Below are 21,729 nucleotides of genomic sequence, written 5' to 3' on the forward strand. Positions count from 1 at the left end.
ATAATAAATAAATACTAATTTACTAATTTTGTCATGTACAAAATTGATAAAGGGGGGGGGGCTCGGGGGGTCCAAAAATCGTTCACTAGGACAGACCCGAAATATTTCCTTATCCATCCCCGATTGAAGTTTCTTTCATTTTCGTTCGTTCAGAGGTTTGTGTATAATAATACCTATTAAAGTACAGAGATGGTATGAGTAGGGTCTGTGTTTCCGCCATTGTATAAGAACTACTTGAGATAGAAGAAGAACAACAAGAAGAATGAAAATCATTTCAGCATGCATTTCAGCGTGCCCTGCATGCTTCTGGTGCATTCTGATCGCAACATCATAGTAATTAGTTAAAATTGATATGCAATTTCCTGATGACTCAGAGATCATAGTCCCGCAAGTAAAGTAGTTATTTTCCATAAATTTGAAAAGTTAACTTTAAGTAATTTAATTTAAACCATTAGACTAAACCATGATGTCCCTGATGTGTTCAAGGTTCCATTTCTCCTCCGGAGACAGTTCGTCCCACTTAATGGAGTCCCAGTCCACCGTAACATTGTCATGGTGGTGGCCATGACCAAACCCCATACTTCTGCAATAAAACCGTTATATTTGAATAAAATTCACTTTTTTCCACTTTCAGGTTTTCACTTGTCTATCATTAAATTTAAATTTATTTAGATTATTGATTTATCTCTGAGCAGTCAATCTGTTTCAAAGTTTTCTGCTTGACGGAAAATGCCGCAAAATCTTTAATCTGAGTCAGAAAGGATTAACAATCAATAAATCAAATAAATTAATTTATTAAAACATCGTTGATAACAAAGATTAAGGTTTAATGCACCCTTCAGCATCTTTAAGATTAATCTCTTGAATTCCTAAGATTTTTATTTTCAGCTTTAATTCGGGGTTTTGTCCATTATAAATGTTTAATTAGTTGGATTCAAGAGAAGACGATTTATTATAAAAATATTTTTAAAATTTTGCGGGATTGCACATTCTATTCCTGAAAACCAATATGGCGAAAATTAAAAGTCAGAAAATCATCCTTCAAATGCAAGAGTTATTGAATCGTTAATCACCCTTTGTATTATGTGTGTGTAAACAACAACAGAGGAATCATGAATACTTTAAGTGATTTTAAAAATGAAATGGGATTGATACTAAAGCTTACCATCATTTTTTCTTGTATATTAATTTCAAAATTTCGTCATGAAACAAATATTTCTTTATCCCATGATGTCACTACTTTTAGTCACATGAAATTTCATGTTTTGAACAAATTTCACTAATGTGTTGCGAAAAATTAATGAACTTTTCCTTAATTTCTGGAAATTCTTATCTATTTGTCTTTTTTAATCTGTTGTTATAAGCTTAGTTTGGGTAGTAGCGACGGACTTCAATTGGTATATTCCTAGAGAACGATTTTTGGACCCCCCCCCCCCNCATCCTAGCCGTATCGCTCGGCCCAGAAAGTGTCTTAACTAACATAACCCGTGGCCGCAGCGCTCGGCCCCCTAGGCTATCTTAGCCGCAGAGCTCGGCCCGGAAAGTGTATTAACCTAACCTAACCCTAAATAATATTAAATATTTACTAATTTCGTCATGTACAATACTTTCACGGTTAGGTAATTTCCTAGAGAATGATTTTTGGACCCTCCCTCCCCCCTTCTATTAATTTTGTACATGGATCTTAAATGTAAGACATGGTTATAATTCACCATGTGGCCGCAGCGCCCGGCCCCCTAGCCTGTCCTAGCAGCGGCACTCGGCCCCCTAGTCTGTCCTAGTTGCAGCGCTCGCCCCAGAAAGTGTCTTAACCTAACCCCAAAAATATACTAATCTAATATGTAGGACATGGATATAATTGACTATGTGGCCGCAGCGCTCGGCCCCCTAGCCTGTCGTAGCCACAGCGCTCGGCCCAGAAAGTGTCTTAACCTAACCTAACCTTATATTAATACCAATTTAATTGAAAATTGTGCAAAATTGATAGGAGGGGGCGGGGGGACGGACCCCACGGTTACCATCAAAGGATAAGACTGTAAAACTTTAAATATGACGAATTCAAATTTATATTAAGTCTTTGTATAAAATCGATTTTTAAATGACTTACTTAAAAAAATTTCAAGAAAATGACAGAAGATTTTTATGGAAATTAATCATTTTTACAAGGAAATAGTCTGAGTAGTTCCGTGCAGTCGTCTTTAATGTCTCATCCTTTGTGGGCAACCCTGTTAATGTTAATGTTAAATTACGTGTTAATTTGTGGTTTGTTGTTAAATTAAATGATGTTTATAATTTTCAGATTGAAATCTGCACTGTAGAATGTCTCGGCACGAGGGCGTGTCCTGTGATTCATGTATGAAAGGAAATTTCCAAGGGCGGAGATTCAAATGCCTGGTCTGCTACGACTACGATCTTTGCAGTAATTGTTTCGAAGCTGGAGTTTCGACAACCCGGCATACAGCAGCACACCCCATGCAGTGTATACTAACTAGAACTGATAGTGATTTATACTTTGGAGGAGACTCCTCTCTCTCATCAGAACATCAGAATTCATTCACGTGCCCGTTCTGTTCCAAGATGGGGTTCACAGAGAACACTCTTCAGGTCTGGTTATTTTCTTTGTTAATGGTCTTTTCTGCCACCGTCTAAAAATTTATTTTTGGATGGCTGGCGGTTCAACTTAGTCTACGAGTTCAACTACTTCTTTAGCCATTAAAGAGTTGGCTTTTAACTGTGGTTATTGTAAACTAGCAATTTAAAAAGGAATTAATAAGTTTCAGAATGTTCATTTCTAAAGGTATGATGCAAATCCAGGGTCGTGTTTTTTCTTGAAAAATAATTCCCCCCCCCTTTCCTTTTTTAAAGATAAATTGTTTCCCTAGATAGGTAATGGTTCCCCCCCCCCCATATTCATCGAAAAATAAAAAGCCATTCTGATTTAGTTTTGTTCAGGAACATGTGTCTAGTCAGCATCTTGAGACGAGTGCCGAGGTTGTCTGTCCAATCTGCGCTTCATTCCCAGGCGGAGATCCAAACCATCTTACAGATGATTTCCAGGTTAGTTCAGAATATATTTCTTTTTGGAAAATTCTTCCAATTTTTATAAGTAATTTAATGTTTAATGTGACATTCCGTCTAACTTAACAAAATTGTTTATTTCAGGGTCACTTGAACCTAGAGCATAGAGGGGGGTCTAGGGATCTAGAGAACCGAGCAGGAGCTCGGGATCTTATTTCATTTCTAGACGAACCTGGTGGAATACAACGTCAAGGAGCTGTCAGGTTCACAACCATTTATTTTCAGTTTATTTGTTAAAAAATCTCATGTTAAAGGTTTTGCATATCTATTTTTGAGTAAAAATCATCTTAAACCCCTTAAGATTTATTGAGTTTTTTTGAGAAACCTTTGGATTTTTTGAATTTATAATAAAACCCCTGTAGATTCATAAGTTTTTCGAGTTTTTGAGAAAAACGCTTTTTTTCATCGAGGTTTTAAAGAAAATCCCTGTTTATTTATTAAGTTGTTAATTATTGAGTTTTTTTTTGAGTAAAACGTTTTATATTTATTGAGTTTTTTAAGAAATAATAACTTTTAATCAATTTATTGAATTTCTAGACGAATTGCTCATCCTCGTGGTGCGTTTACATCTCACAGAACCCGGCGACACAATAATCCTCCAGCATCTGCTTCACTAGGTACTAGAGAAGGGAGTGCAATGAATTGACTAGAGGGTGGGGGAATCATTACCTACTGATTATCTATGTAGTAAGGGAATAACTCCTTTTTTATGGTCTAGGGGTGGGGAATACCAAAATTTGAAAATGCATCTATTTCCAAATAAATAGAGAAAGGGAGCTCTTGTTTTTTTTCGTACTTTACAAATCCAGAAACAATTTTTTTTAAATATTTGAATTAATTTTGATATTTTGATCTTTGCTTTAGGTTCCTCCAGTTTATCAACGATCTCCCCCTCCACAAGAGAAGCAGTTGATCCTATAGCAGAGCTTCTCTCACAGCTCAGTGGAGTCCGACGAGCTCAAGGGTCAACCTCATCCTCTCTCCAACAGCTTCAAATGGAGCTTCAACTACGTCAGCAGGCTCCTGGACACCGTCAGACCTTGGACCGGCTCGCCCGGCGCGCTCCTGGTGCGTCCAGCGCCGGCCCGGTACACCCAGCCGTCGGGCAGCCAAGTTCCGTTCAGGGTTCACAAGTCACAGCCGCCACAGGTCAGCCTCCCTACCAGAGTAATCAAAAGGATCGGAAAGGTGAAACCGGTTTTCTTCTCTCTACTCTGGAGAGTGGGGAGAGCGGAACACGAGACGGGACGGGAGAAAACGCCAAACAGAGAATATTCATTCAGGATCTTCTTCTTGCAGCCTTAAACCTAGAAGAACCGGAGCAGGAGGACGAGGAGTCTTGATTCTTTTTATTTTAACTTTTTTCATATCTTTGGCGGGTTTCATCACAATCTCCTTATACGTAGTCATCATTTACAACCGTATTCATCCGAAGATTTGATTGTTAAACGTTTTATCAACCTGAGTTTGCGTGGGATTTCTTTAAGTGAAGTGACTAATATGGAGAAGTAACGAGCATTGGTCCGGAGAGGGTTCTGGTTTCAAATTTCGGGAGATTGTAATGAAACTTGTCGCAGGGTTGAACAATATGTGGATGTGATTAAGTCGTGGTTATTGGTTTAAAATATCCCGAGCACGCTGAGCCATTTTAAACTCGACGGTTTGTGCAGACTACAAGAATTTCACGTGTAGCTTTCTTTGATCAAGCTTACAATCAACCTGGTGAAACTAATGTCATTGTTCAATGTTTATTCAGTCATTTGAACTAATAGTCAGGAGTTCTCATCTTGGTTTAATACTCCGCCCTCAGCACTTTACTCAGGCAAGAATCATAATTGCAGAGGTTTTTATTTGTCTTAAAGGGACTGTACGCTCAATTTCAATTGACCCTCAATGATAAGATAGCAATGCCTTATTCACAGCGGAACCCTAAAAGCTTCCTCCGATCTAGTTTGAATAAGATATGCTTGTTTCTGTTTCTTTAAACTGTTTATTTTCATTTGTGGTTTCTCTGTAAAAGTAAATTGCGAATTTTTAAAAGAAAGAATGGAGAAATTCACAGAAATGAACGCTTTTCGAATCATAAAAATGACGTTATCTTTCACATTTTTGATAATATTAAGGTTTCAAGGGTACCAATGTAAATCGAGCATTGCTATCTATGCATGAAGGATCACTAATAATTACGCTTGCAATCTCTTTAATTTGATAAAATGGCGACAAGGTTAATTTTTTCAGGATTTTATATTATTTATAAATGTATTAGTTGGAGCCCAAATTTTCTGCAATATTCTCAATATTCTCTACGTCAAAGTTCTACGTTAAATAGATGTATTCAATTTTTGTATGAAAATATGTTTTTCGGGGAGATAATTCTATTTCAAAACTTCTGGGTTCAATGTTGGAAATAATTTTATAGTATTGAGTTTAATAAACATAAATTGCTAAAGTGTAGGGTCGATTTTAAAAGCTCTGGGTGGGGTATTTAAGCCTGGATCTGAACTCCTGGTTCTATATTCAACAAGTGATTGAAACCTAACCTCCACATATCAAAGGTTCAAATTTTCCTTTTTAATGTTAAGAAATCAAAATTTGATGGAAGTTCTGGCTTTATATGCATTCACGTTATCACAACTCGAGACTTTATATCGTAATCTGTGTTCTGTGAAAAATTGATTATAATCTGTGATCATCTCGAGTGAAAACCCCCTCCCCCCCCCCTCCTATACTCAACCTTCCCCCTCACCAACCCTACTCTATTTATTCTATTATCTGGCTTTGTAACCTTAACTCCCTTATTTAAAGGTTTATCAAATTACAGTGAAATAAACATTTTATATAAAGTACATTTTCCTGCTTTTTCGCCATATTCGTAAATCCTGTAAATGGAATTTGATTTAAATCATTTTAAAAGCGTTCAACGTATTATCTCTAGTTAATTGTTAAAATTCTAACACGTCTGTTAATAAATATCAAGGTATACATTTCTCTAGTTTTATAGTTGTTAAAAAGGTTTCTTCATCTGAGGTTTCCTTTTGTTTTTATTTATAGGAATTAATTTAAGTTAAAGAAAATTGTGGGTTTAGTGATAATGGATTTTAATTATATGTGGCTTTTGTGTGAATCTTTAAGTCTTAAAAAAACGACACACATTGTGCAGATTTAAGAGTATTGACAGCATTATCAAGAAATTTATTTTTTCTGAGTCATGGGATGTAAAACTGTCTAACTTTGGGATTTTTTATGTACACGAAGATATTTAAAGGGACTGTGGCTGTAATTTCAAGTGACCCTCCCATGCAAAGATGGCAATGTCAGGTTTACAATAGTACCATTGAAACCTTAATCTGATCAAAAATTTAAAAGATACCGTCGTATTTCTGACTCGAAAAGGGTGTATTCTGATATTTTCTCCATTGGTGCTAGTTTAGTAATAATAAATGCGCAAATCATTTTCTCAGAGAAACCGCAAATGCAAATAAATAGTTTGAAGAAACATAAACATGGATATCTTAATTCATACTTGATCAAGCTAAGCTTTTAAGGGTACTGTTGTGAATCGGCATTACATAAAAGGAGAGTGGAAAATTAGGCATGGTTGATAAGTGAACAGGGAGGGATAAAGAGAGCTTCGGAATTCAAAATCTAGAGGACGAAGTTGGGACAATATAATAATGATCGAATAATTTCAGATAAAATGGCGGATAACGAGGCGAAGGCAGTTCAGTTGGTGGCGGATGCGGAGAAAAAATTAGGCTCATCTAAAGGTGTAAATAATAAACAAGATAGAACCAAAGTATATATAAAGAATGTACTCTGACATGGTTTTATTAACCAACCCTTGAAGGATTACTTCTTCAAAGCAGCGCTCTGCCATCTTTGTATTGATCCTTTGAACGCCAGCCACGCTGTCAACAGGTATTCATGTCTAATATTTAACTAAAATAGAAGATTTTGTATAATTATTACACATGTATTACATTTTTATACGCACTTGTTGCTTGCGAGGCCACCTCCCATAAGTTGAACTATAATATTAACATTTATATAATATATGTATAAAGAAGTGATCTCTGCTTGTTTGTATGTCCGATTATAACTCAGGAGACCCTTGACCGATTTTTTATTGTGAAACTCGTTAGAACCACAGGAATATTCTCAGCTTTATTTAAAGTTTTAATTGAATGAACCGGTTGTCTTGATGATAGTGAAATAAAGATTGTAGGTAAAACTTAGTTTCTAGGCCAAGCTGGTTTTCGAGCTTCAATTTTCAGAAAACCTTTTCTGTTTCAATAATTTATTGGTGTTTAAAAGTAGATCGGCCTAGGTATGAGTAATTAACTATTAACTGAATATAAGTAGCTAAACCACCTGCACCAGTACATAGTTCAGCTACCTCTCGCTATTCATTAACCTCTGTTTAGATACGAGGATCAATACCCTGCTTTCTCCGACTCCAGGGAGTGTAAGCTAATCAAGTCCCTGGTTGGAGCCCTGGAGGAGCAGGACGTGGAGTCCTTCACCAGTATAGTAGCAGAGTACGACTCCTTGAGCAGGTTGGACGCTTGGCACACAGCGCTCTTCCTCAAGGTTAAGAAGAGTATCCCGGTAGAAGAAGATCTATGTTAGTTCAAATATTCTGCTCAAATATTTAAATAATTTACAGTGAGAACCAGAAAACAGTGGACTGATTGTCGCATTCTTTACTCTTTAAATTAAAATATCGCATTTGTAATTTTTAACTGAAATAATTCAGAAAAGGCAAACATTTGCAACAATTTTAAATTACAACATCCTTAGCAACATTTTTAAGTTAATTTGAGATCAAAGACGACATTCTTTTTACAGTTTTCCTGTTCTCACTGTATTAAAATCATTGTTGAGGCATGGATGTTAATCCTTCCGGAGTTTTTTTTGCAAATAACCTTTAATTATGATTTATTTTGATCTAGCTTTGTCCAGAGTCCAAAACTAAAGAACGAAAAGTTTTGACTTAAATTTTAAGTACATGGTTAAATGCCACTTCTGACTTAATTTAAACCTGAACTTTAACCGCGAGGTAAAACATTTAACCCGAAATCGACGAGTTAAAATTTAAACACATGGGTTAAAATCTTGAAATCCTGCATTTTCCCTATTTGTCTATTATTCAATCATCATTCAGCTGAGAAAGTGGCATTCAACTTTACGATATATTTAAAAGTGAAAACCTTGTTAAAGAAATTTCACGTTTTAGATTAATTAATTTTTGCATGTAAACCCAAAATACGGTTTTAACTCGAAATATGTTTTGTTTTCGGTTACGTAATCAGCTGATTAGGGATGGTTATGTAATATTCTCCGTAAATCCTTTTCTCTGATTGGTTCAGATTTTCCCGGGAAATTCAAATTTAAAATTGAGAAAGGTTAATATTTAAGTAGCTATTCATTATTTTACAGAACTTTTAACCTCGAACTTAAAATTCGCGCATTCTTTAGTTTTAGACTCAGGGTTATACAGCTTCAGAAAAAAATGTTTCCAGAATTCTTTGTTGATTTTGTTTGTAAATGGACTTATTTGGAGGTTACGATTGAAGTTTTAAAGCCGAACCGTAATTTCTCTTTTTTAACTCTGTATCCTGGATTTCTTTAATTTTCTCTTAGTTTGCATAAAGTTGGAGGGCTAGATAATGATATGTTATTTTCAAATTTATTATTATTAAATTCTTTAAAAGTCTTCACTACTTAATTAAATCACATTTTTCGTCTATTTTTAAATATGAGAGAAATAATTGTAAGCTGCATATTTATGGCAAATTGTTTCATTTTCAAATGTACAAGATCTGTGATGTCTGTCTATGATTGTGATTTACAGCCTTCCTTTTTATCCAGCGTTTGTTGTTATTTATACAAGAACTTTATATGGCAGGTGTCCATCCACCTAACAAATCTACGTATTTTAAAAAGAAGAGCTATGTATTCAAATATTATTTCTTTGTACAAAAAAGTTTGGTTCACCCCCCTTATCTGATGCATTTTTATAATCTAACTTTTTAATTTATTTTCTACTTGATAGTTTGGGTCCTTGTTAAAGAAATTTCTGTTTAAAATATTATCTACTCTTTAAATGGTTTTTATATCCCCAAAATTTCAACGTTTGTATAAAATTGTTTTAAGTAATTATATTCTTTCTCCTTTTTTTAAGTACTCTTTAAATATTATTTCCTTAAAAATATTTATTTATTCTTTTTTAATTTTATTAAAGCGATTTTTATTGATCATTGAAAGAGCTTCAGGAGTTTAAAGGATAATAAAAAAACACGGGATTGAAAATAATGATGTCAATCCCAGTCTGATGTTTATTTACTCCCCCTGTATTGATCCCTTGAACCATATTCCATCCAGTATATTTATACGTTTATATCACTAGAATATACATTATATAATTTTCTATTATACGAATAAATCTACATTATTCTAATAAATGGCATCTTAATATATTGCACAGGGTTATACTGATTAGTTGAGGCCAGAGTGCTTAGGATTCATTTAATTTTAATGCGGATCCGCACCCGATAAATGGATAAACAAATTTTAAATATTTTCTTCTTTTGTTGAATTTAACATTCAGTGATGAGATAGGTTTTCTTATATCTTGTTATTAAACACTTCAATTGAGAGCCTAAAAAGTGACGGAACCTAAGCACTGATTAAGACGAAAGGAAGCATATAGAGTAAAATAGAACATGTAAACAAAATAAAGAATTAACGAAACAGAAATGGGACTCATATCCAGCATGATATGATGCATATAATTTTAAACTGAAACAGATTTAATAGTTCTTTAGTATTTGGTAAAAATTAACTTTACAGGGTGATAAAATAATCATGGTATTTCTGAAACAGCGTTATGCTAAAATCACAAAATGTGAAAACTGAAGAGTTGTCATAGGGTGTTAATGTTTACAGAGTGATGCACATTGCACAAATCATATTTTTAAATAGGATTAACCTGATACAGGGTGAAGCAGAGACAATATATGGAAGAAAAAAATATTGTAAATATGATTGGACAGAAATAAAAAAGCATAAATAAACTTATTATATTCTAAGTCGTTATTATTATTGCACTTCTTTGACTAATGTATTAAAACTTGACAAAGTTTATTTTTCGGAAAGGGTTGAATTGTACGAATTCAGGGGTTGTGGGGTTGGAAGCTTTTCATGACTTATATCTATCCCTGAATCTAGATAGTCGTAGTAGTAGTAGTAATAATATTCAGGATCTGATTCATCAGACTCGTAATCATCATCTTTATCATCTTTATCCTTGCTAGGTTCATCCTCATCATCATCGTAGTATATTTCATCATCCTCAGAGTATTCTCCGTCTTGGTCCAACTTATCCTCACTCTCTTTCTTCTCCACGTATTGGTTTACAGGTTTCACTATACTACCCGGAGTATAGTAGTGTTTGAACCCTGGATCCTTCTCAGACTGAATTTTAGATCCACTCTGAACTTTATCCTGGGGTACCTGGGCTCTCTTCTCATCTTTTATCAAAGGTTTTTCATCTTTGGAAATTTCTCTTGCCTTGCCTAGAAAGTAAACAGTTTAATTTTGTTTTTTAATTCCAAGCTAACGTAAGAAAGCAATGCTGAAAGCTGAAAATGAAAATATTTTATTTATTTTTTATCTGATATGCATTTAATATCTTTACGTAACGAAATGTCCACAGTTCGGAGTGAAAGAATATAGCCTAGAATTCTGCTGTCAATTAAAAAAATGACTAAAGGTTTACCTACAGAGAATAAGAAAAGAAGATTAGAAACTCTTCAAATATGATAATTTTAAATTCCTAGTAAGTCTTCTGTCTTGAATGTAGTCTTTAAATGGCTTATTTGAGAATTTGGTAAATAAAGGAGTTTATATTTGCAGGGAATCATATCATAAATGTAAGGAAACAGACTGTATGAATTACGTACAGTCGTCTCTGAAGTCTCATTTATTGTTGTTCGAGGGTCGGAACACGTTTTTGAGTTTAAAAAATTCGGTTTAATTGGTCAAATTGTGGTCGAAAGTCGGAGCTTGCTGGAACAAGGACCGAACTGTTAAATCAGCGTGACTCAGATGATATGATGTACCGAAGAATTTAAGTATCTCAATTTCAAGTTTTAAATGGTTTAGACTTAACAGGTTTTAGCATAATAAAGATAAGATTAAAATCATTCAGAATTAAATGATAAAAATTACTTCTGCAGAGAATGCCCCCCCCCCCCATAGAAAAGGCTCTTGAGTGAAGGTATGAAGGTACAATACATATTTTTAGTCAAATTTTTCAAAATTTTCTCCATTTTCTGTGCATCATAAATCTGCAAGTCAGTTTTCTAAAGAAGTCAGAGTGGAAACAATCAATTTTCAGGTAGAAAAATATTGAAATCTTATTAGTACAAAAGCTTTACATCGTACCGTTGTGAAACGTACAATGTACATACCCTGTAAATGAAATTATGAAGGGTCACTTCACTGTAAACTTCGGTACAATTTTAAGTACCTTGCCGACTTTTATCCAGCTAGAGCATACTATACAGTACAATTACAGACTATGTACGGCAAACCGGGACAGTAAACAAAATGAATAATTTGAACCTATACCTTGTCCTAAAAGATGGTTGAGAATATCTATGGGATTGAGATTTCCAAAAATAGGATTTTTAGCTACAACCTCCTTATCCAGCTTCAATTCTTCATTTCTAAAAATATGTTAAAGTGAGTTGCAATAAAGTTTTAAGAATAATATTCACCATTTTTATTCCTCAAATAGGTTTTCTTTATTATCAACTTCTAAAATTTAAAATGTACAAACCCATGATTTTGTAATTGTTGCAGTAATCTGTGTACTATCAAAAACACAAAATCTTGGCAAAATATTTTATTAAAGAAATTAGGCAAAACCAACAAATATTTTGATTTAAATTGGCTAACATCATTACCTTCCGAAGGAGAAGGGTCCTAATGATTGACTCAATTCAAGATTATCTGCTCTTCCTCCTAGAGACGTTGGTTTCTTAGAGAAGAGGTTCAGATGGAGCAGAATTTCATGCTTATTATCCTCACTGTTAAAGCTCGTGGACAACCCATGCTTTCCTAGAGGATTTTCTCCTCCCATCGGATATAAATCTACCCCAACCTTGTAGGGCAGTGGACCTGTACCACCCGTGTGTAAAATAGTCGCCGAACTGTAGTCAGGGCCGTTAGGAGGATGAGACGATCCTTTGTTTTCTGTATCCTTGTAAATTTCAGCAAAATTGTCATTCTTATCTGCATATCCATAGTTGTCATAACCTAATGAAGAGCCTTTCTCATAGCTAGTAACTGGAGTTGGACCCTGAACGCTGTTGTTGTCATAAATCTCAGGACCTGGATATTTTTTGTTTGGATCTGGAGTGAGAAAGTCCTGATTGTAAGCTGGACTTAACGCCGGTGGATCAGCATAGGATGGATTACTGGGGGCAGTATACTCAGGTCTTGATGGTGGACTGTACGCAGGTTTGCTTGGAGCATATGGTTCTCCGCCCTGGGAGTACGTTGGTTGATATGGACTTGGAGTTGGACGTGTGTAGGGTGGAGGAGGTGGTTGATATGGTGGCTGTGCAGGTAGACTGGGTGGTGGTGCTGGTTTATATGTAGAATACGTTGGTTGATATGGAGGGGGAGAAGGTTGATAGAGAGGTGGTGTTGGTTGATAAGGAGGGGAAGTTTTTTGATAAGGAGGGGAAGTTGGTTGATAAGGAGGGGGAGTTGGTTGATATGGAGGGGGAGTAGGTTGATATGTTGGTGGTGTTGGTTGATATTGTGCAGGTTGTGGATTATAAGGATGTGGGGTTGGCCGGTATGGTGTTTGTGTTGGCTGATATTGTGAAGAAGGTTGATAATTATTTTGAAACGGTTTTTGATAATCTTGATATTGACTGTCTCCTGGATACTGGGGCGGAGTAGCATCATATCCAAGTTCCTCTTCTCCTACATCATCAGCGAGAAATATATTTCCAGGATCATATGGATCAGGATATCCTTCACCAGGCTGATTATAGGACTGAGAGTATTTTCCAGGTTTGTAACTTCCTCCTGAGTTTAGGCTATAATCACCCTGACCTAGTGGAGGTCTGTAATCATTGATAAGAGTATACTTTCCATCCTGTGTGGTGTACCGTTTAACCTGAGAGGATTGGGGATGCTTGATAATATCCTGAATGTTGCCTGCATTTGGTGGGACCCGGATACCCGGTAGCTGAACTCCTGGGTGCTTAGGTGGAGGACGTTTAATATTTGGCTTTTCTTCATATTCAAAATCCATCCCACTCTGGGTAAAGATGTTTGGCATATCGAGATCATAACGGCGATTGTGCTGAAATTCTGGATATCTATCCTTTTGATATGGTCGGTAGGGACTAGGGCGAGAATATTTTCTAGATGGGTACTTCCTAACCCCCCGGAAGTTTCTATTGACCGGACTGAACCTTCTACCAGACATGTCATTGTTAGCCAGTCCAAACCTTTTTTGAAGAGGTTCAGGAGATTTGATCGGAACCAGCTTGTTGTCAACTATAGTTAACGAACCTTCTGATAACATTGGATCAATGATCTTCGGTTTCTTTGTTTTTCTTCTTCTTGGCTTCTTGGTTGTTGTCTCCGTCGTTGTTGTGGAAATTGTTGTTGTGGTGGTGGTTGCAGTTGTTGTAGTTATATAAGGATTAACATATTGTGGTGGAGGATAGGGTTGTGGTGGTTGATAGTTGTAATATGGTTGTTGCTGTTGATATCCATATGGGTTGATATAACCATAAGGAGATCCAATCCCAGGTTGGTGCGCTTGGACAACTATAATCGATGGAGATCGTTTAGTTGTCTCTTCTGTAGTAGTTGATACTGTTGTAGTTGTTGTTGGAGGTGGTTGTGTTGTACTGGTTGTTGAAAACTCATTATCAAACATAAGATTGTTATATCTCTGTCTGTTGTTGTAGTTGTTGTTATTGAAGTTGTTGTAATTTCTATTATTGTAGTTAAAATTGGTGTTGAACCTCCGTGGAGGTCTAGCGTAAACTGGTCGATGAATAGAGGGATGAATGATTGTATCATCCAGGGGTAAGCTTGGGTTGCGCGGAGCAGGACCCCTGTAGGGGGGGCCAGGACGGTCGTGAACAGGTCCTCCTTGTGGAAATACAGGACTCTGTTGCCCAGGCTGTATTCTCTTGCTCGAGTATATATTTGGGGTTTGAAACCTTCTGTTTGGATTGTTTTTGATCACATTGCTCAGAAGATCGTCACTTAATGACGACTGTGTGTCTCTATTGAAGGAGAATTCTTTCTGAACCCCTACCTGGTTTTCTGGAACCATCATGAGAGGAACCAAGAAGGGAACACGTTCCTTGTCTTCCTCTTTATCTTGGAACCGTTTTCTTTGAGGTTTGTTCCTGCTGCTGCTCTTTCTTCTGTTTTCTTTTTTACGTTTAGGTTTCTCCTCTTCCTCCTCCTCATACTCGTAATACTCATCATCATCATCGTCATAGTATTCATCATCCTCATCACTATCCTCTTCATCATCATCATTGAGGGGAACTGGAATATATGCAACATAGTTCCGTGCCTCCGGTTGAAGCATGGACAGGGGAACAGGAAGTGTTTCCAGATCTTCAACAGGTTCTGAGAACTCAGTAGAGTTCTCTGGGTCTAACTCAAGACTAGAGATGTTAAAGAGGGTCTGGAGCTGGATCTTGTTTTCATGAAAGGTTTCTCCCACCACGATGCATGATGCTGTAACCCCCAGGAGCTGAAATAGATAAATACTAAACTGATGACTCTGAAGTTTCAAGTGGTAAATCTGACGAGGATATTTCACAACTAATCCTGCGGAAACCCGTCCTTAGTACACCTTATAGACACAAGGACACAGTAACAAATAAACTGCATTTATATTTAAAAGATTTGTTCATGGTTGACAGATTCAAAACTCTTGAAACATGCTCACTAAAACATACTCGTAAATTAAAATATCAATTTCTGATCCAATCAATATAAATTTTTACATTCCATGGCAATTATTTAAAGTTAACTTACCAAGAAGGCTCCGAGCATTATTTTTAAGATTTGTTTTCTTTTTCTGGTTGGGTTCTTCTCCGGGTCGGAGTCTACCTCTAGGTCTGGTTTAAGTTCCGGAGTAGGATTGTCTCCGTGTTTAGATTGTTTTATTGAACCAGGATGAGTTGATCTACCTCCCTCCTCAAACCCAACATTTTTCAGACTCCTCATCTCATCCTAACCAGCTCTCTGCCCTTAACTAATACTAGATTATCCAAAGTGACGAGGATAAGACTTTAGTTTCTTTTAAAGGGACTATAATCGTAATTTTAAGCGAATCTGCATTTAAAAGATGGCAATGCCCGATTCACAACGGCACCCTTAAAAGCTTTATCTGATCAAGTATGCATTATAAATCAATGTTTATAATTTTGTAAACTGATTATTTTTAATTGTGGTTTCCCTACAAAAGTGATACGCATTTCTACTGCAGGAATATGCTAAGAAATTATCAGAATTAAACACTTCTATACCCTAAAACCTAGAAAAACAACGATATCTACCGTATTATTTATCATATAAAGGTTTCAAGGGTGGCATTGCCATCTTTGCATGAGGCTCACTTAACATTACAGTTACAGGAGTTACAGTCCCTTTTTAGGATAGATTACTGTCAAGATTCCATAAAACATTAAATTTGCCATTTAAAAAAGGATTGAATTAAGAAAAATTAAGTTCAAAGTCTTCATGGCCCGTTATTAGCCTGGTAATCCAAACCCAACATGAAAAGTGGGAATACTGTTTTCAAGATAGGAAAGTACACACGTGTGCGTTCACAACTCTTTAATTTGGTTAAATTGTATGCTTGACCTCTAGTCCCTCTAGTGTCCGGGTTTGAAAACAAATTAAATGTAATTATGGCCGATTGTTGAAATTAATTATTCTTGTCACAGAAATTCAAGGAAACATTATCCATGCATATATATACATATATTAAAGGGAGTGTTCACGAAAAATGAAAGGACTTGGCTTACGGCGAAAAATAAGCGCTTTTGATCGCTACTAATCTTACTTTTATCTGTTGCGTCTATAAGGAGAAAATTGTTAAAAACGACTCAAGCTGAAGAACGTAGCGTCATTACAAATTCAGAAAGTTGCAACATTCAACTCGGATCTTAAAAATTAATTTAATTCCAAACAAATCATTCAGATATTACAAACAAAAGTCATCGATTATTTTTCGATGCATTCGTATATAGTTAATATTTCATAATATTTTTGATTTAATTTTTTTTAAATAATATTTCCTTGGCGCTGGATTTTCGAACATTCATGGAAAATATGAAAATGTTGTCTTCATTATCAAAAATCCTTGAAACAGGAATAAATGTTTTCAAAAGTAACTATCTGATCATAAAAAATAAAAAAATCCGAGTTGAATGTTGCAAATTTCTGAATTTGTAAGGACGCTCCGTTCTTCCGCACGAATAGTTCTTAACAATTTTCTCCTTATGGACGCAACAGATAGAAGTAAGATTAGTAGCGATTAAAAGCGGTTATTTTTCGCCGTAAGCCTATACTCCCTTTCTTTTTTTGCGGACACTCCCTTTAAGAATGTATATTCTAACAGTTTTCGCATCAAATAAAGGTATAAAAAGTTGGATTGAAATCTTACACGTTTTCAATCATAACTCCTCTTATTGACACCCTACTGAGAATAACAAAAGTTCTAGAATTAAAGCTGTTTTTGTCATACTTGTATGTACAATCAAAACTGGAAGAGATGCGAGGTCACAAAGACGTACCTAGTGGTTTCGCATAGATTGTATCTTCTTCTGTCTAGTGGAGAGTGTTTTTACAGTCCCAGTTTCTGTAGTTTAGTTAATGTTCTACGGTTTGTAAATCTTAATTTAGCTGATCACCTTGGTTTGTAGTTTGGGTTAGTTCAGTCTGATACTTTCTCCTGTATTGGTTCCCATACCCCTATCTCTCAGTGTACATCCTGAAATAACTGGTTTAAGATGATAATTAAACTAGGGGTATTAGGAGATTTATTTCTGGACATTAATTAAACAGAAATGAAAACTAATAAACGAGAAACAACTGACCCTTACTCATTTAAATCTAAATTCCATTTGTTCAAAAGTTTCCAACTTAGAACTCTGTAACGGCAGATGGGATCTCGAATTAGTGTGTAAAATCATTTTGTGAGAAAATTGAAGTATTTCTCACAAAATGTCATGCCAACAATACTGGTAGAAAACAAGAGTTTTTTCAATACATCAATACGATATGTGTCAACTTCCGTGTGATGAAAACTTACTTTCAATTCCACTTAAACAATAATAAAGCATCAAGTACTTGATAATCTATTTGACGGAAGATCTACCAGAAAATGTAGAATCATTTTTTGAATAAAAACCCATACAAATTGTGAATATCAAACTTGTAAGTTTTTATTGTTTATTCTAAACTTGTCATTATTATTTTTTCTGAAACGGAGGTATACTCCCGCATACCTCAAAATATGGATATTTTAATGATAAACTTGAATTTTGAAGAAAAAAACTTTAATCTTATTATTGATATTTGGAGGTTATACGGTAAATGTTAAATCATTTATTAATTTATTGTTTAAGTATCAGTTAACCCTCTCTGAGATTGAAAATAAAGAAAGGTATGAAAACAAGTCTAGAAGTACCTTCTCAGCAACGGGGAATGATGTGATTCAATCTCGTGAATAATTATCATTGAGAAATAATGTGGTTATATTCATATTTATTTGGGGTTTATTGGAGCTGATTATATGCATAGTTCTTTCGGGTTTATTGGAGCTGATTATACTCATAGTTCTTTCGGGTTTATTGGAGCTGATTATACGCATAGTTCTTTCGGGTTTATTGGAGCTGATTATACACATAGTTCTTTCGGGTTTATTGGATTTGATGATATGCAAAGTTCTTTCGGGTTTATTGGATTTGATGATATGCATAGTTCTTTCGGGTTTATTGGAGCTGATTATACACATAGTTCTTTCGGGTTTATTGGAGCTGATTATACGCATAGTTCTTTCGGGTTTATTGGAGCCGATTATACGCATAGTTCTTTCGGGTTTATCGGAGCTGATTATACGCATAGTTATTTCGGGTTTATTGGAGCTGATTATACGCATAGTTATTTCGGGTTTATTGGAGCTGATTATACGCATAGTTATTTCGGGTTTATCGGATCTGATTATACGCATAGTTATTTCGGGTTTATTGGAGCTGATTATACGCATAGTTATTTCGGGTTTATTGGAGCTGATTATACGCATAGTTCTTTCGGGTTTATTGGAGCTGATTATACGCATAGTTCTTTCCACTTTTATATCTTTGAATCCTGTGTAAACCTTATGATATTTCCAACTTTGACTATTTGAACTAAACTGGTAACTCATAATACTGATCGCACGATCTCGATATCCACTGTGGGTGCTTTTAATGCTTAATACTTGATCTCGTCATTATAGTTATTCCTCCCCTGATCTTAGCTATTTTCAACACCTGACTGCAGGTACGATTACCATGCGGGATATCGAATAAAGATTAAATTAATCTGCAGATTAAGAAAAGATATCACAATGCAAGAGTTCCCAGCCTGGGTCGAATTCAGTTTAAAAATTTCTAAGGTCTTCGACATTAGGTTGAGAAGATATATAGATTAGAACATAATAGTTTGAGGAGAGCAAATCGATCTTACAAAAACTAAAATGAAATAAACCGTTCATTAAATGAGGTTTCGTTTATCTTACGATCAAGAGTAAAATTTATTATTAGGTAATTCCTAGGCCTGGGTCTTATCTACACATATATCTACTGATAAAAATGCATTTTTAAACTTTCTTTTTTACAAGAGATAAGATTTAACAGATTATATCCTTTTTGTCATCCTCATAAGTGTTATTTTTTCAAAGAATAAAAGAATTCTTGAAGTGAATGGGGGAAGGGGGCGGAGGTGAAAGTTTTAAAATTGTTTAAATCTCAAACATAGGCGAGAATTCAAATTGGAATATCCAGAGAATACAATTATCTAAATAGTTTAAATATTAAGGGAATACAATTATCTTAAAAGTTTAAATATCTAGAAATACAATTATCTAAAAAGTTCAAATATCTAGAGATACAATTATCTAAGAGTTCAAATATCTAAAAATACAAGTTTAAACATCTAGAAATACAATTATCTAAATAGTTCAAATATCTAGAGATACAATTATCTAAGAGTTCAAATATCTAGGAATACAATTATCTAAGAGTTCAAATATCTAGAATACAATTATCTAAGTGTTCAAATATCTAGAAATACAATTATTTGAAGAGTTTAAATATCTAGAATACAATTATCTAAGAGTTTAAATATCTAGAAATACAATTATCTAAGAGTTTAAATATCAAGAGAATACAATTATATAAATAGTTCAACTAAAATCTAAGAGTTCAAATATCTAGAAATACAATTATTTGAAGAGTTTAAATAGCTAGAATACAATTATCTAAGAGTTTATATCTAGAAATACAATTATCTAAGAGTTCAAATATCTAGAAATATATTTATCTAAAGACTTTAAATATCTAGAGATACAATTATCTAAGAGTTTAAAATTTAGAATAAAATTATCTAAATAGTTTAAATACCTAGAAATAGAATTATCTAAGAAGTTTAAATATCTAGATTATAATTATCTAAGAGTTCAAATATCTAGAAATACAAGTTTAAACATCTAGAAATACAATTATTTGAAGAGTTTAAATAGCTAGAATACAATTATCTAAGAGTTTATATCTAGAAATACAATTATCTAAGAGTTTAAATATCTTGAATATAATTATCTACAGACTTTAAATATCTAGAGATACAATTATCTAAGAGTTTAAAATTTAGAATAAAATTATCTAAATAGCTTAAATATCTAGTGAATACAATTATCTAAGAGTTTAAATATCTAGTAAATACAATTATCTAAATAGTTCAAATATCTAGTGATTACAATTATCTACTAGTTCAAATATCTAGAATAAAATTATCTAAATAGTTTAAATATCTAGAAAAAAAATTATCTAAGAAGTTTAAATATCTAGAGAATACAATTATCTAAGAGTTCAAATATCTAGAATAAAATTATCTAAATAGTTTAAATATCTAGAAATACAATTATCTAAGAAGTTTAAATATCTTGAATATAATTATCTAAGAGTTCAAATACAGGGTGTCCCTCGAAACATGACATTTAATAAATAGCTATTTTTAGTTAAACAAATCTTTTGCTTGATTATATTTTACTTTGAAATAAATTTTGATATAATATGACTCCCATATAATATTTTTATTGATCTTTGGTATCAAACAACTTAACAAATTATGGAAAAAGACATTCTAAACTATTCACCAACTGTCATGTTTCGTGGGACACCCTGTATCTAGAGATACAATTATCTAAGAAGTTTAAATATCTAGTGATACAATTATCTAAGAGTTTAAATATCTAGTGATACAATTATCTAAGAAGTTTAAATATTTAGTGATACAATTATCTAAGAGTTTAAATATCTGGTGAATAGAATTATGTAAATATTAAAAATACTTTTAAAAATCTAATTATTCAGCGAATTTAATATCTATAATTCAACTGTAAAGCGGAGAAAAATTAGGAGAAAAATATTGTTTGTTTGATTTAGATACAGGGACGAAAGAAAGAGTTTAAAGTGATCACCTTATGTCTAAACAGTAAACTAAAATTCTAAAGTAATAAAAACCAAATCTCAACTTACCTATTCCTAAAGATTAATTTCACGTCGCCTTTAATTCATTTTGATTACATTTCATAAACTTGGTGTTGTAAACAGGGTTTTCATTCTGTATTGAGTTTCTCCCGGTTGTATGTATAGCAGGTGCGAGATGATTACGGTATATCCTGTATTCCCTGAGTATCCTGAGTAAACTGAACCTGACTGCCTATGTCCTGTAGAGAGTGAAACTCCCGGAGAAACCAGATGGTTTGAAGAGAAAGAGAAGCGTCTTTAATCCCAAGCTTCAAGTTCATGTGCATCTAGGTGTAGGTGGAGACTGGAGAGCAGATAATTGTTCATGAAACCTCAAAGGTTATTTATTCAGTACACCTGGCCCTCCTATTCAGTACACCTGGCCCTCCTATTCAGTTCACCTGGCCCTCCTATTCAGTACACCTGGCCCTCCTATTCAGTACAACTGGCCCTCCTATTCAGAACACCTGGCCCTCCTATTCTGTACACCTGGCCCTCCTATTCAGTACACCTGGCCCTCCTATTCAGTACACCTGGCCCTCCTATTTTCCAGAGTTATTTTTGAACTCCTTTGCATACATCACATTTAGAAACCTTCTTACTTTTCCTAAAGGGCTGATTACTCTTCTCTTTCTCTAGTTTTTAGGTGTAGGTTGCGAAGATGAAGATTGAAGTGATTAGGTTCTTTTTTAGTAGTAGGTAATATACGGAAAACCGAATAGGGAGAAATGTTTGGTTTATGAAACCATAAAGGAAGAAAGATTTGATAACTGGAACCATAATGGGAGAAATG

At 34.4% G+C, this 21,729-nt stretch overlaps 3 protein-coding genes and 1 pseudogene across 16 annotated transcripts in view; 2 read left to right on the forward strand and 2 right to left on the reverse strand.

Annotated features, from left to right (window-relative positions):
- The window catches only part of LOC111698954 (RING finger protein 121), a 4,314-nt gene extending 3,653 nt beyond the window's left edge, over positions 1–661 (reverse strand). For all 5 annotated transcript variants that reach the window (XR_002764653.1, XR_002764651.1, XR_002764652.1 and 2 more), the window contains exons 1-2: positions 473–661; positions 174–316 (exon numbers count right to left, since the gene is read on the reverse strand). Coding sequence is in view for 1 of the 5 variants with exons in the window: in XM_023469454.1 (XP_023325222.1) it covers positions 174–316; positions 473–579 (250 nt within the window). In the remaining 4 variants the exon portion in view is untranslated. The remainder of the gene's footprint in view (positions 1–173; positions 317–472) is intronic.
- A 1,326-nt stretch (positions 662–1,987) lies between these two features.
- On the forward strand, positions 1,988–6,063 carry LOC111698663 (E3 ubiquitin-protein ligase KCMF1; the record flags this gene model as incomplete). Of its 9 annotated transcripts, none has more annotated exon segments than XR_002764587.1 (6): positions 1,988–2,604; positions 2,953–3,057; positions 3,163–3,281; positions 3,616–3,695; positions 3,943–4,921; positions 5,303–6,063. XR_002764587.1 is itself a non-coding variant. In XM_023469080.1 (6 exon segments), coding segments are annotated over 5 exon segments (1,068 nt in total). In that variant the 3' UTR covers positions 4,422–4,457; positions 4,656–6,063.
- Positions 6,064–6,775: 712 nt separating this feature from the next.
- On the forward strand, positions 6,776–9,538 carry LOC111698812 (alpha-soluble NSF attachment protein pseudogene; annotated as a pseudogene).
- Positions 9,539–9,646: 108 nt separating this feature from the next.
- Positions 9,647–21,660, reverse strand: LOC111698696 (uncharacterized). 2 transcript variants are annotated; one of them, XM_023469113.1, is made up of 6 exons: positions 20,946–21,660; positions 17,058–17,137; positions 15,175–15,389; positions 12,051–14,887; positions 11,713–11,810; positions 9,647–10,655 (listed from the first exon to the last, which is right to left on the reverse strand). In XM_023469113.1, exons 3-6 carry the CDS (start codon positions 15,364–15,366, stop codon positions 10,222–10,224), a joined length of 3,561 nt encoding a protein of 1,186 aa, XP_023324881.1. In that variant the 5' UTR covers positions 15,367–15,389; positions 17,058–17,137; positions 20,946–21,660; the 3' UTR covers positions 9,647–10,221. The 2 variants fall into 2 exon arrangements, with proteins under 2 accessions (XP_023324881.1, XP_023324874.1); XM_023469106.1 differs by having other exon boundaries at positions 15,175–15,394.
- Positions 21,661–21,729: the final 69 nt, after the last annotated feature.

Source organism: Eurytemora carolleeae, unplaced genomic scaffold, assembly GCF_000591075.1.
Source record: "Eurytemora carolleeae unplaced genomic scaffold, Eaff_2.0 scaffold94, whole genome shotgun sequence".
Taxonomy (NCBI): domain Eukaryota; kingdom Metazoa; phylum Arthropoda; class Copepoda; order Calanoida; family Temoridae; genus Eurytemora; species Eurytemora carolleeae.